The sequence below is a fragment of the Pocillopora verrucosa genome, chromosome 1, assembly GCF_036669915.1.
Source record: "Pocillopora verrucosa isolate sample1 chromosome 1, ASM3666991v2, whole genome shotgun sequence".
Classification (NCBI taxonomy): Eukaryota; Metazoa; Cnidaria; class Anthozoa; order Scleractinia; family Pocilloporidae; genus Pocillopora; species Pocillopora verrucosa.
The window spans coordinates 13,967,590-13,982,166 of record NC_089312.1 but is presented as its reverse complement, the minus strand read 5'-3'; the positions used below and the strand labels follow the sequence as shown (position 1 = coordinate 13,982,166).

General features: G+C 39.3%; 1 protein-coding gene across 1 annotated transcript in view; it reads right to left on the bottom strand.

The window, feature by feature from the left end:
* LOC131786311 (dedicator of cytokinesis protein 1) overlaps positions 1 to 14,577 on the bottom strand; it is a 43,134-nt gene that overhangs the window by 8,867 nt on the left and 19,690 nt on the right. Inside the window, exons 38-46 of the mRNA XM_059103350.2 lie at positions 5,006 to 5,064; positions 4,124 to 4,195; positions 3,181 to 3,257; positions 2,909 to 2,994; positions 2,122 to 2,284; positions 1,779 to 1,819; positions 976 to 1,066; positions 666 to 776; positions 236 to 325 (exon numbers count right to left, since the gene is read on the bottom strand). Coding sequence (XP_058959333.2) covers positions 236 to 325; positions 666 to 776; positions 976 to 1,066; positions 1,779 to 1,819; positions 2,122 to 2,284; positions 2,909 to 2,994; positions 3,181 to 3,257; positions 4,124 to 4,195; positions 5,006 to 5,064 — 790 coding nt within the window. The remainder of the gene's footprint in view (positions 1 to 235; positions 326 to 665; positions 777 to 975; positions 1,067 to 1,778; positions 1,820 to 2,121; positions 2,285 to 2,908; positions 2,995 to 3,180; positions 3,258 to 4,123; positions 4,196 to 5,005; positions 5,065 to 14,577) is intronic.

Sequence of the window (14,577 nt, the reverse complement as noted above, 5' to 3'; positions counted from 1 at the left end):
GCTGTGGAGATCATTTGGCTTCGCTTTTTTGACATGTAATTTAAAAGCGTCATATCCTAGAAAACAATACACTGATGGGGTTGGAGGGGATTACACATTATAAAAATGAAGGTGGCCTCAACATTTCGAAATTGTGTCAAGAAGACGTTGAATAAGAGTAAACAAAATACGTATAGGGAATGAGTGACGCAATTCCTTTTTTTTTTTCTCGAATACAAGGACGTGCATATCTTACCAAGATCTGGCTGAGTTGAATGAAATCAAACGTCTGCTCCTCATACAGGATGGCAATTTCTTTGCACAGTTTAATGGCATACTCCCAGCACTGTGAATACAAGAAGCAACACAGTCTCGTGTCAACATGAGTCTTTTTATGAAACCCCTGCTCGTGATATAATAGATAACTATAGCTGCGTTCGAAACAAGAATCACCTAACCTCTGTGAGGGTCAACGGAGTTCTAAGTCATGAGCAGAGAGCTCAGAATCTTAGCCGAGTCTCTCTTGCTTTAATCAGTCCAGTGTGCAGCTACAAGGGTTAGTCTGATCCACAAAAAAAGCCTCTTCCTAAGTCCTAATATCAACAATGACAGCGCTAGAAACAAACGGTGGGTTTGACGTTCTGTAGCGCTCTGCGTAGGGTTCTGAAAAGTGCAGGTGAGTTTACCTTTCCTTTGTCAAAGTAATCAATGATATCCCTGTACAGCATTTCCTTTAGTTGCAGCTGAGTAGTGGCTCGGTATTTTCCTTGGCTCGTAAAAACTGGCTCGTCAGTGAACTACGAGAAGAAAAGGAACACAACAAAAGGTGGAAAACAATCTTTATACAAGTTTTTTTTTTAAACGTAGGTGTGCAACAGCTGAAATTGATGTTGAGTGTATTGTTAACCATTTCCCCCCCTCCCGAAGCTACGTAATCCAAAAAGAATTTCTGAGATCCCGAGTGAGGAGCATGTCATCATTTAGATCGTTACTAACCTTCAAGTCATCGGCTCTTCTAAGAAGCGTGAAGGCAGCTTCAGTGTAATTCTCAACACTGAGGTGAAGTTCACACAGTTTGTACACATACCTAGTTAAAGGTTAGAATCCACAAAAAAATGGTTTGGCCTCCATGAAATGTATTGAATAACTAGCAAGGGAAATTTGAGACGGTATGTGGCAGTGTAAATATTACTAGAATAGGCCGATGCTGCACCCTATTGCAATTTTCTCTAGCCTTCTGTATGAAGTACATCCACGATACTTTTTGATGCAAGACCAACCGACAAATTCCTTCCAACGCCACCAATCAAAAACCTTTTTTTATCATTTCTTGCCTTTTGTTATTTAGGAGGATGGATGGATTGGACGATATGAGGTTACATCACACTACGATCTCCTTGCTTTCATAGCTGCCCGTTTTTTAAGAGTTTAAAGCAACGGAGCCGCGAACGAATGGGAAAGACCTAGAAACTCCGCTTATCATTTCCGTGGCTCTTTGGGCTTCATTACGTTTTTTTCGCGACAAGAGGCAAGTCAGAGCGTCGTACTCGCAGAAAAGGACTGAAAACTGGAAGATCGAATTCTACTCCTTTATTTCCCGATTTTCGGACTCAATCACCCCCACTGCGATCATTGAAACCCAATTCTCGCGTCCAAAATCACCGCAATGAAAATACTGTATCAGCGCCCTCGCGTCCTATGATAAATAACTCAATTATTTTTTATTGAGTAACCAAAAGATTGCCAGCTACACAGGCTAATTATCTGAGCTTGAACAGCGGCAAAATGTTTTCACTTACCGATCGTACATTTCTTCCTTCTTTATCTCTTTATAGAAGTTCTGTAATTTAAAACAAGAATCTTAATCACAAAAAGCAAAGCTGTTGACGATATGTCTACACGGCAAAAAGGTATTTCCATGAACGTTTTTAACTGTCGATAAATATGCCCCTCAATTAGCATACGCCTAAAAAAGTAGCCAGAATGTGGGTGTTGCAATTTCGTAAACGCTTTTTTAATTCTTCAGATCTACCAGCTTTTTAATAGTGCCGTATCCCATCCCAATCACCTTCAGTTTGAGGATAGCCTGCGAAAATTAAATTTATGCTGAAGAAGGCCACATTGAAGCGTTTTGCCGCTTACCAGTACATTAACAGTGCAACTCATCCGGTTATCAATATTGTCATCCCCGAGTACGACAGTCCTGTAGTCCAGCAGTCTCTCCATAAGTTTGGTAACCAAGCCGACAAACCTAATCCCATCTTCTTTTCGCTGTGGCGGAAGTTCGCTGAAGAGGTTGGACAAGCTAGAGAAGAATTGGGTGAAAAAACCTTTTGAACGTTTCTATCCCAAAACATCACTAAAAGATACTCGCACATAATTAATATCAATCACTTTGCGAGGAGTGAGACAATCCAGCAAATATAGTTTCCTCTCAATTCTGAACAGATTTCGTCAGTTACAGGGAGAGAATTTGGGCAAATCTCTTCACAAAAATTTCCATTAAGTGCGAACGATACGAATTTTATGAAGTGAGAGAGCGCACTCGAGCCAAGTATCCCACAACAGCAGGGCTAATCCTGTTATCTGGAATATGAACCGACTAGAAAATGGCTGGTCCGTTGAAAGTTATCTTATAGTATTTTCAAGTAACTGACAAGTTTTTGGTGCCCAGTTATATTCCTGACAAGTTTTTGGTGCCCAGATATATTCCTGAGAAGAAAGAGACTCAGGGACGGTAAAACGATTTGCACTAAAGAACACGTTACAACTATCCTGCCCGGGACTCGATCATGGAAGTCCTGGAAACTAACTACCTGGCCACATCTCCATATAGGGCAACTGGAGTGGATGCTTTGATGAGCATCGGCTGGGATAAACTAATTACTCTTTACATCTAAATCAGTTATGTCTGAAGCGCTCCGCTTACATCTCATAAAACAGTTCCTTGTACTGTGTGTCCCCTTTGCCACCTTCAACGAGCACGTCCAATTTGCCGATCATTTCACTTTCAACCTTTCGAAAGCAATCAAAAAGACATTACATAAGTGTAAGAATACAAAGCCAGGGGTTTTAACGAAAGCTAGTTACCGGCTGTCAACTGCTGTCTGTCTGGGTCAGCCATCTATTGCACCACTGGCAGCTACTCTTGGAAAATGTTATTGAAAACCCTGAAAAGCTAATTCTTATAAGAGTACTTACTGACATGAAGTTTCCTTTCGCAGCGTACTCGCACTGGATCATGTCAAAAAAGATGGGAATTGTGGCTCGTCGCAGCTCTTAAAAAAAAATTGTAAATGTACAGTACGGTACGAATTACCTCTCCTAAATAAATTCAATTCAAGCTCTGAAAGGGAGGAAAGAGAACATGGGAAAATAAAGGAGCGTTTATAAGAGGAAGGGTGAAAGGCCGTAATGACATTTGATAGTCTTTCTCGATAATCTTTCCGACGGAGTGTACATGGAAATATTTTTCCTCTTTATATTTGAAATGTCCCCTCTTTTGCTTTTTTTTTTAATAGAAATTTGTCATCACAAAAAAGTCAAGGACGAAATTATCTACCGAGAGGCACTTGACAAGAGCACTCGCCAAAGCAAACTCTCCTTCACGTTAGGTCGTGGCTGGAGTGAAAGGCGAGCGATTTTTCCTCGGAAAAAAAAGCTACAGTACTAGGGCTGAGGCAAACGGAGACACAAGCTAATTGACCCTTTCACTCCAAAGATCTAATTAGTAATTCTCCTTACTATCTGCCATACAATTCTTATGATGTTAGTTCAGAGAATTTGGTATGGATCTCCTAATAATCTCATAATTGAGATTCTTCTCTATTCTCATCACCTGCCTGCTTGATATTGTATTGATATTGTAAGGAGAAATTCTCTCTTGGTCACTTGTGGGAGTGAAAGGGTTAAGTTTCGAGTAACCAGGAGCTATCTTTTGAAGTCGTAACAGAGTTTCCGAGCTGTAGTGTTCAATCAAGAATAAAGAAGGGCAACGCTTCGTTAACTTCCTATTGCTACAACTCGTGTACTCTGTACGAAACATCAATTACCAGAAGCCAGGGAGAGTGGGAAGGTCACTTTTCCTTTGAAATCCTTTCAAACACTAATTCAAATTCAAGGTGTTCATATCAAGAAGCCTTACCGGTGTGTGGAATTAGTGTCATCTCCAGAAACGGTCCCACTAATCCAGGAATGAAGAACGTTTTGTGATCACCTGAAAAGAAGAAGACAAAAATGTTATCAAATAAATGCGTCAATTTAAATTCTATATTGAAATTTGACACTGAAACGAGATCATTCAAGATTCATGCAGTCATCTGAATCACAAACATTTCTACTGTTATAATTTTGGCCAAGAAAAGTCACCTGTCATATTAAGACAACTTGTCTAAAAAAATCTTAACGAACTGGTTGCTAATATGTTAACTAAAACGCTTCATGAATATGAAAGCAATCTTCGCAATAATGAAAACTGCTTGAGCAGTAGTGAAAATAAAGCCTGAAAAATTTTCAAGCCTGTACGGGATTTGAATCCATGACCTCTGCGATACCGGTGCAACGCTCTACCAACTGAGCTAACAAACCAATTGGGAGCTGGTCATAATGTTGGTTCCAAATAAACCCGTGAAGAAGTGAATAAACGACTGTGAATATATGATAGTCATATATTTGAACTGCGGATAAAGACGTGAATATGAAAGCGATCTTCGCAGTAAAGAACACTACTTGAGCAGAAGAAAAAATAAGACCCGAAAAATATTCAGACCTATACGGGATTTCAGGCCTTATTTTCGCTACTGCTCAAGTAGTGTTCATTACTGCGAAGATCGCTTTCATATTCACGTCTTTATCCGCAGTTCAAATATATGACTATCATATATTCACAGTCGTTTAAAACACTACAGCTATTCGCGGGTGAAAGATTTCCGGAATAAGAGGGACCTACATTGAACTGAATGAGCATTGCTTGACTTGAGAACAGCTATGATGACACTGTACATGTCAAGTTTAGATTAATTCTCACCTAAAAGGTGCCACATTTCGCTGATTTTCATTCCAATAATCATACGCATGTCTGCATATCTATAACAAAAAATAAGTTGATGTGATCAGAATTTCAGAACCGTTATTTATCTCAAGCCCACATAATTAGATGTCTCTATTCGACATCCACGAGACGTATAAGTTAAGGTGAGATTTTACTCTTTTTGCCAAAGCCTGCAAAAGAGAAAACGTCGAGCTACCAACAAGGTAGTATGAGAGGAATCAAACTTAAAACCGGCGGATTTCGCGGTTCAATACTCTTCCACTGAGCTACAGGGAACACACTAGTGAACTAGACCATGCACTGTGTTCATATGAGTAGCACGTCCTGTATTCTGTTAGGATCAGTGACGTTGAGAGCGTTTTTCCTTTTTTTGGTATAATTTGGACATTGGATGTTTGCTTTGGCACAAGCAATATAGATCAAGCAATTATAGATCATGGATGCCGCTGTAGAGGTTAATTTAGCTTACAATAAACTTCCGACGGTGCGTTTAATTGAGATACTAACGCCCTCTCTCGTTAAAGAAAAATCTTTAAGATATACATTATCCCCGCTGAAGATTGGTGTGTGAAACCAATCCCATCGAAGCTCGTTTTAACTTTTTTTTTTGGCAATTTCCTTTGTCTTGTGAACTTCTAACCGGAGCGCGGTTTGCAGAAATAATTTTTCCGCAGTTCATGTGAGAAATTTTAGTTCGGCTACTGTAAGGATATCAGTCGGTGACCACCTTCTTTCTTATAAAAACTCAACGTGATTTTTTACATAGGAAAGCAGTGTTGGGGTGACATCTCAGAATCGGACCAGCACGGTCATAGAAGCCTCTAGTCACGTAAGGGAGTCTATCTGTCCCCATTCTAGGCGAAATGTGGTCCAATTTTTGTTTCAAGGTTTGCCGCAAGCTGTTTAGTGAAAATAGATTGCGAAAACCATTCTAACATGTTTAGCCTGGTGTTGATATTTGTACTTGGAGACATGTTATAGATCCGTAAGACGAACGAAAAACTCATCCCTTTATGTCACGGCAATTTACAGCCATTTCTCACTTAAGGGTCTCTGTTCGATATTTTTCTTTGTCAGAAACTGCGTGAGATCTTTCAACACACCCATTATAAGGAAACATTTAGTTAGTTATCGACGAGAAGTGGTTAAAGTAGAAAAATCGCCCTAAGTGATGTTTCAAGCTTTGTTAACGAGTTTTACTAATGGAAACACTCAAAAGATTTAAAATGCGTAGCTTTAAATATCTCACTTGGAAGAAACGGAACTCCGTCACGGAAGTTGCTGCGAAATCTATCAGTTTTTGAAATCACTGTTAAACACATAATGATCTCCTCTGTGCAGCACGCGCTCAAGCCTGCGAGCAGGCGTTTCTAGAGGCCTGCGTTTAATGGGAGAAGAAGCTATCTTGGCGCGTTATATTCTTCCCACGCACGCCCCAAAATTGTCTATGAATCTATTACCGGGTGTGCTGTGAGCTCAGTCAGGTACTACGGTCCTAAGTAGGCATTTCAGAGAGACTTGTCAACATCTATTGTTAAAGCCCAGTCCAAATATGACAGACAAAGAAAGCAGTTACTTACAGTAACCAATCCGATTTCTTTTTTGAACGGGCAGGAGCCAATTTGCATTTTATGATAAAAAATATATCCGCTCGACATTGCTTCCTGGGCACGTAGTAACTTTCTATCGGCGGAATATTTTCATGCGCATATCACTCCCTCAAAATCGAATGCGATGAGTTCTAACAGCGAATGTTACGGGGCTCTTCTATTTGTGCAGGTTTACTTGATATCCATCGAACTAGTCGACAAGGTTGTTGACGCCGTCATGTTAAAGAAATATAGCGAGGGGAAGGTATCTAACAATCCGCAAGATAGCGTTTATTATGCCCTTGTTGCTTTTTTTATCACTGGACTTCTCATCAGTTTTGCTCGAATCACACTTTCCGTACTGGCAATTAAGAAGCATTGTAGTTCAAGAGAAGACAGGATCAACGAAGCTATTCGTTTTTGGTCAAGTCTGGCCAAAGTTTGGCTTGAAGCTCTCCCTCAGGCAATTTTTGGAAGGTTTTTCTTTGGCGAATGTGCAGTAACTGATGACTTAAAACAATGGGGTCAAGCGTTTGGTTTATTTTCCTTGCTCCCATTCATCCTGTTTTTATTCCACCTAATCTACTACTGGTGTCCTTATTGTAAATATCAACATGACGAGAAGCCCAATCCACTGACACTCCTTGCCGTGTCTTCAACCCTGAAGGCATCCTTGTTGGGGATTTTTTGTGCAGTTAAAACCATAATCGCCTTTACCGAACGCTGCACGTTCTAAACAACTTCAAGAAACGTATTGTGGTCGACTGTGAAAGGCCTTCTAGAGCCTGTTGTTTGATTAAACCGCTCACCATCAAACCCGTTTCGGCCGGGAAGTTATAATAGCACAGTATGTTTTGTTCCGAATCTTAAGCCCCTGCTGTTTTAAATGATCATGTATTATTGTAAATCCGCAGGAGGTCAACAGGTTTCCACCACTATTCAGTTAGTGTCTAAATATCGGTTGAGGTACGATGGAAGAAAATGTTTACCAATAAAAACACTTGTAACTTAGGTTACTATAGAACTTGTGACAACGAAAGTGCGACGAATTCACTGATAAAATGTTACCTTTTAACCCTTTAACTCCCATGAGTGACCAAGATAGAATTTTTCCTTACAATATCAATGCAATATCAAACCAGATAAGTGATGAGAATAAAGAAAAATATCAATTTGAGGATAATTAGTTGATCCAATACTAAATTCTCTGAACTAACATTATAAGAATTGTATGGTTGACAGTAAGGAGAATTGCAAATTTGATCTGGGAGCTAAAGGGTTAATACGAAGCAGATGGTTTGTATAGGAAGATAGCTATTTCAATGGGGCTGATCGAAAAATGACAACTATTTATCATGTAATAGAGTTTCGCATGGTATTTCCCCGTGGAAATACCTCCTCAACATCGACATAATTTTTCCGCAATCCTAGTCTTTAATTTGCGGTTGACACTTTATGATTCGTCTTGTAATTTGGAGGATAATAGTAACACTGTGGGTGAAACATCGGGCTCATTGCCTATGTAATACTCAACACAACCTTTCCATCGTAATAGTCGCATCTCCCGAGATAGAGATGATCTTCTATTTCTGTAGTTACTACCATCGCTTATTTTGTAACAATGTTAAGGTATACCTTTAAGCCATTGAGATATTCTATACGGTTTTATTCTATAAGTCTGGGCACCTTCTCTCCTAGAACCGAACCAGCACGGCCAAAGAAGCCTCTAGTCACGCAAGAGTCTATTTGTTCCCACTTTAAGCGAAATGTGTTACAATTTTTGTGTCAAAGTTTGCCGCAGTTTAGGATTTTCTACCACCCATTAGAAAAGTTAACATGTTGACGTTCTCGAGGTGGAACGTTTCATGAACAGCTAGTAGTTAACTAAAGTATTAAGTCGCATTGCGGTCACGTCTCGTAGAGATACGTTTCCCGGAAATGTTCAGTTTCTCCGAAAATGTGATACTAAATTAGATTGAACTGTTCTTCACATTTAAAGGCCACCGTCAATCATATTTTTATAGGCCTTGTTCAAATATGACAATCAAAGATGATCGTCATAAAGGCACAGCCAATCCGTGACTCTCATTTCAAAATGAAAAAACGCCCGCCGTCACTTGTCAGATGCAAAGCTTCGTATCATTTTCATTCTAAAATCATAATCCAAGACATTTGAACTCATTCCAGAGCATTTTCAATGCGCAAATAAGACAAGAGAAACCGAACAAAATGGGTCCTACAGAGAGAGATTTACTAAGTTCACTGCTTTATGGCTTTTTCATAATTGTCGAAATAGCTGACAGGGTCGTCGATGGCTTTATTTTAACAAAGTATGAAGCGGGAGAAATATCCAACGACCGGAATGAGAATGTCTACATTGCCCTCATTGTCTTCATGGTAATTGGAATTTGCATCACTTTACTACATGCAGTAACATCTGGCTGCAGAATCGTTACACTATGCTGCGAGGGCGACTGCAGTAAAGGCAGAACCGACAGAACCATAAAGATTTGGATGAGTTTGTTGAAAGTGTTGTTGGAGGCTTTCTCTCAAACGATAATAAGTCACTTTCACTTTGGCGACTGCGCGAAAACGAGTGAATTGAGGATCTGGGCCCGGTTGTTCAAAACTGCGATTAGCGCTAATCCACGATTAAATAGGCTAATCGCCAATTAAATTTAAGTCGCCGATTAGTTTCTGTTGTTCAAAGCCCGATTATTCCTAACCTTCGATCAAACCAAGGGTTAAATCTAACCCTGCTCGCTAGGTGGATTAAATCCTTAATCGGCAGATTAAAAAATAAAAATCACAACATGGCTGACTTGTTGTATGGTTGTGTTGGTGTTGATGGGCGAAGAAAAAGGAAGCAAAGAGAGTTTAGGAGCATCGGTTTCACGATAGATGGATATACAGACGAAGAATTAAGAGCAAGGCAGACTTTTCGGGCGCCATTTGTTTTTTTGTTTACATGGGAGTACATGTAAAAGAAAATAAGAAAGAAACAAAAGTCTAAAGTCCGTTAATTTTCACTTTGCTTTGTGTTTGTTAGCGAAGTATACACTTTATGCAAGGTATGGACATTGAGAAGTATTACAATAATGTTTCCATTTATAAACTTACCTGTTTCAAACCCCTGTAACCCAGTAAATGACGGTGTGTCACTGAACATGTTTATTATTTTTAAACTGGCTTCTGATGGGTTCGGGGGAGCAGGGCCACCACCTGTCTTCTTCTGTTCACTTTTAAAGGAACTGAATTCTCTTTTTGCGTGACTCTGGAGGTTTTTCCACTTGTCTCGTACTTCCTGCGTTGATCTTGCTGTCACACCGACGGCGTTTACCGCCTCCGAGATTTATTCCCAAATCTTGTTTTTTTTTGCATTTGTTATACTGTTGGTAAATTTACTTTGAAGAATGTCCATATTTTCTTCAAATTTTTCCGTTAAAACGGAAATTTCAGCGGGTGAAAAGTTTGCTTTCCGCACTTTCTTCGCTGGAGAAGCCATATTGACAAAAATAAATTTCCGGCAATTTTATGACGTAAACTGGCACAAAATAAATTATAATTAATTAATATAATTCATTTTATGCTTAATCGCGGATTAGTAAATCGACCGAGTAATCTTCCTTTGAACAACCGTTTTTTAACCAACGATTAACTAACCCACGATTGAGAAATTTAATCGCCGATTAGGCCTAATCGGTGATTAGTTTAATCGCGGTTTTGAACAACCGGGCCCTGGGGTATAGCCTTTAATATCTTCTCTCTGCTTCCTTTCATTATGTATGTTTTCCATTTCTTCACATACTACTCCTCTCACGGCTTACAAGAATGTGATTGTGATGATGTATCAATACGGAAGGTAATGGGGGCGCTTTTTCGCATCACACTGATACCGTCCGCGCTGGGCTCTTATTTCGCATATAAATCGATCATGGCCTTCTACAACCTCTGTGCGCCACAAAAATAAACAGTTGTGCGGAAGACACTGCCCAGGAACCCTGAAGAGCGAGCGTTTTAGTTGTATATAAGAGTATCTACATTTAAGAAACTGGAATTTTTGAGCCGGTAATTTGATCATAGACCTAATTTTAAACACTACACTATGCGTCTAAGGTGGTATCAAAGAGCGATTTGTTTTGCAGGCAAAGCCAGACTTCTGATTATGCACTGACTATACCACTGAGCACAGTCACTTGGAGGAGTTCCAAGTAAAATTAAAAGCATAATTAAATTAGTAAGGTACAGATTTCTTTGGCTATTTATAGAGATGTTCTGCTTTTATTATGATTACATTTAGTCAATGAGCAGCCAAATAGTTTTCGCAATACTGCAATCGACACAAAACAGCGTGCTACTGCGTCACGATCATTGTCTCTGTATAACATACTGCTAGTGCTCATTCTGACATCACACAAAGATGTACAGACTCGATACACAATATATTTTAATCAGCTGCCATAGGAGCCTTCTAGGAAGCCTTAAGTAGGTCAGTTTGCTAAAAAACTTTTGAATATAGAGTGACACGTTTTCAAAAATTCCTCCTGTTTATTGGAGCGAAGGGTCAGTTCTAACTATAGATATTCCAGGGTTACAAATGCCTCGAACAGACTGAAAAAATATATATCATGTAACTACATATAGTGTATTAAAATCCAGAACCAGCTGACAATTTCGAATAAAGAAGGCAAAAGGGGAGGCCGAGAATTCTCTGGAAGATTTAGGGCCTTAATTTTGTTAATATGCTAAGCCTCAAGAGAACTTGGCTGTAACCAATTGTAATGAGAATCGATTATTTCACAAAGACTGAAACTACGACCACTCGCTCATGTCGCTATTTTAATTCATTAATTCATACTATCGTCTTTTCCAAGAATAGAATATTGTTTATTGTAAAGTACTCAAAATTAAAATTAAAAAAAATTCCTGAGCTGGTTTTACTGTGCTTTTTCGATGAAAGGTCTGAGGCTCAGAAATTTAATTACAGCCCATCAACAAGTCGAAATTATTTTTCATACACCAGTTTAGGCTAATCTAAAACACATCGCGTTAGTGCATAAACTACTCGTGTTCGGGAATTCATAATTCACATTTCGATTTCTGGAAAAAAAAACTGCTTGTCATAGCTCTTGTGACATATGATAATCAGTCACACCCAGTTCGACATCCTCATTAGTTGCTTAGCATTTGTTGTGATATATAGCCTTACATCTGAATTTAATCCTTGATATCCAATTTCCTCGATCGATAAGGAGAAACTACGTAGCAGCATAATATTTAGACGCGTTCATTGAGAAGGAAAAGACGAGTACAGTATGGACAACTTCGTGTGTAATACTTGGCACATGATCTTGGTGGCCTACGAAATAGCTGACAAGCTTGTGGACCTTTTCACTGCTAACAACTATAAAGACGGAAACATCACTAACAATCCTAAGGAGAGTGTTTATATCGCTCTTATGGTAATCTTTTCCCTTGCATTGCCCGTGACAGTCCTTCGCGTTGTTCTCTACCTTCATAGAATGCATCTCTACCGCAGTGGCGACGACAGCAATGACAAGATGCATCATGCCATCAACATGTTGATGAGTTGGGCCAAAATGTTGTTCGAAGCTTTTCCCCAAGTAACGATTGCGTTGTTTTACTTTGGCGACTGTGCAAAAACGAATTCTACGAAAACCATGGTTCAAGCCTTCAACACCTTCTCCATATTTCCCTTTATCATGTTTATTTGTTATGCTGTTTTCTACTTCCATGCTCACGTAGAAATGGCGGATCGATGGATAGCGTACTCCACCGCGCTTTTAACTCAGTTCCTTATCTGTTTGACTGGGTGCATCTTTGCTGGTATATCGATAAACAATTTCAACGAACCATGCATTGAGCCTGATTTCTAAACATCTAAACATGAACATGTACTTCTACCTTTTAAAGACCAGTATGCTTTCCACAGCTTGTGAAAACCATTCTAACATGGTTAGCCTGATGTTGATATTTGTATTTGGAGACGTGTTATACATCCGTTAAACGAACGAAAAACTCATTCTTGTAATGTCGCAATAATTTACAGCTATTTCTCACGTAAGGGTCTCTGTTCGATATTTTTCTTGGTCACAGACTGCTAGAGATTTCCCAACACACCCATTGTAAAGAAACATTTAGTTAGTTATCGACGAGAGGTGGTTAGATTAGAAAAATCCCCCTACGTGATGTTTCAAGCTTTGTTAACGAGTTTTACTAATGAAACAGTTTAAAGAATAAAACCGTGTAGCTTTAAAGATGCACGTAGCAACTTTCAATCGGTGGAATATTTTCATGCGCATATTACTCGCTCAAAATGGAATGCAATGAGTTACGGGAACTTCTATTTGGGCAGGTTTACTTGATATGCATCGAACTAGACATCCGAACCAGACATCCGCTCGACATTTCCTAATCTGCGCACGTAGCAACCTTCCACCTACGGAATATTTTCAAGCGCATATCACTCGCTCAAAATGGAATGCAATTAGTTCTGCTTACAGCGAATGTTACAGGAAGAATTTAAAGAAAACGACAAAACTTTTTAGCTTGTAAAACATGTTTCTACAGAAACTTCTGTCATCTTCAGTTAATTAATGTACAAAGCATTGGAAGTTGAATTTATAATAAGTAGAAAAATGCTAATTATGATAACTGGTGACAACAAGAGAGAGACTTTCCTTTGTTTCACGGCCTCTTCATCGGACCGCTTGAGAGGTTCAATATTTCAGATTCCTCGTTTATGTGAGAATTTAAGCTCGATTTTGGAAAGAAACTAAGTGAAATGTCCACATGAGAATTCACTGAGTCGATCGCTTGGATTTCGAAACCGAAAACTCGGTAACGCAGCTAACCTTCCTTCCCACATGAAAAAGTTAATTTACTCCTCCAAAGAAAAAATTAAGGGTGGTGAGGCGAGATCAGTTTGGAAACCTAGCAACTGAATTGTCCTTGCATATCTACAGCTCCTTAGAAAAACAAGTATGGCTACTCGTCACGCAAATCAATCTATCTGGTCCTATCTGTACTCAAAAAGGAAACAAGTAGCTATCAGAGGAGAAAATTTTCATAAACAGTCTGTAATGGAATTTCAACCTCTCTTTGAGCACATTTTGTTGACTTAAGTTACTTGTCGCAACTGAACTTGTCAAGACACATTTTTCGGAAATGATCCTCAGTTTAAATGCAGTTTCTTAGAAATTGTGATACTTGATATGACTGAACAATCTTTGACTTTTCAAGACCACTAAATAGACATCCTTTGTAAAGGTTCTGTACAAATAAGGCAATCAGTGATGATCGCAAAAAGCAGAGCCAATCTGCGTCTCGTTTTGTGACAAACAGGAAACACCTATTGACTCTTGATCACATGGAAAAGCTAGTAAAATTCTAATCAGTGCTCATTCGGTAGGTTCATCAAAACACTAAAGGTATTCTTTGATGCGTAAATCAGTCCGTAGTAATCGTATGCAATGCGGTCTGTCGCGAGCGAGTTCCCTCATGTGCTATTTCATAGCATTTTGATATTGGTTGAAATATCTGACAAATTCCTGGATTTCAAAATTTATTATATGTATTCTAAAGGAGAGATTATTAGCCATCCCAGCGACAATGTCACTGCTGCCCTCTTCGCCTTCGTGGGAATTGGATTTGCCATCAGTGTCGCGCGAAAACTATTATGCTGTCACAGAATTGCGCAAATATGCTGCAACGGCGACTACGGAAGAGGCGAGACAAACGAGGCCATTCACCTTTGGATGAGTGCAATAAAAGTGTGGCTCGAAGCTTTCCCTCAAGCACTAATTGCTTGCTTTTACTTTGGCGACTGTTCGACAACGACAGACGCGAAACATTGGGGTCAAATATTTGGTTTCGTTTCTCTACTTCCGTTCCTGGTGTTTGGTTTCCACTTCTGTTATTACTGGGCGTGCTACGATT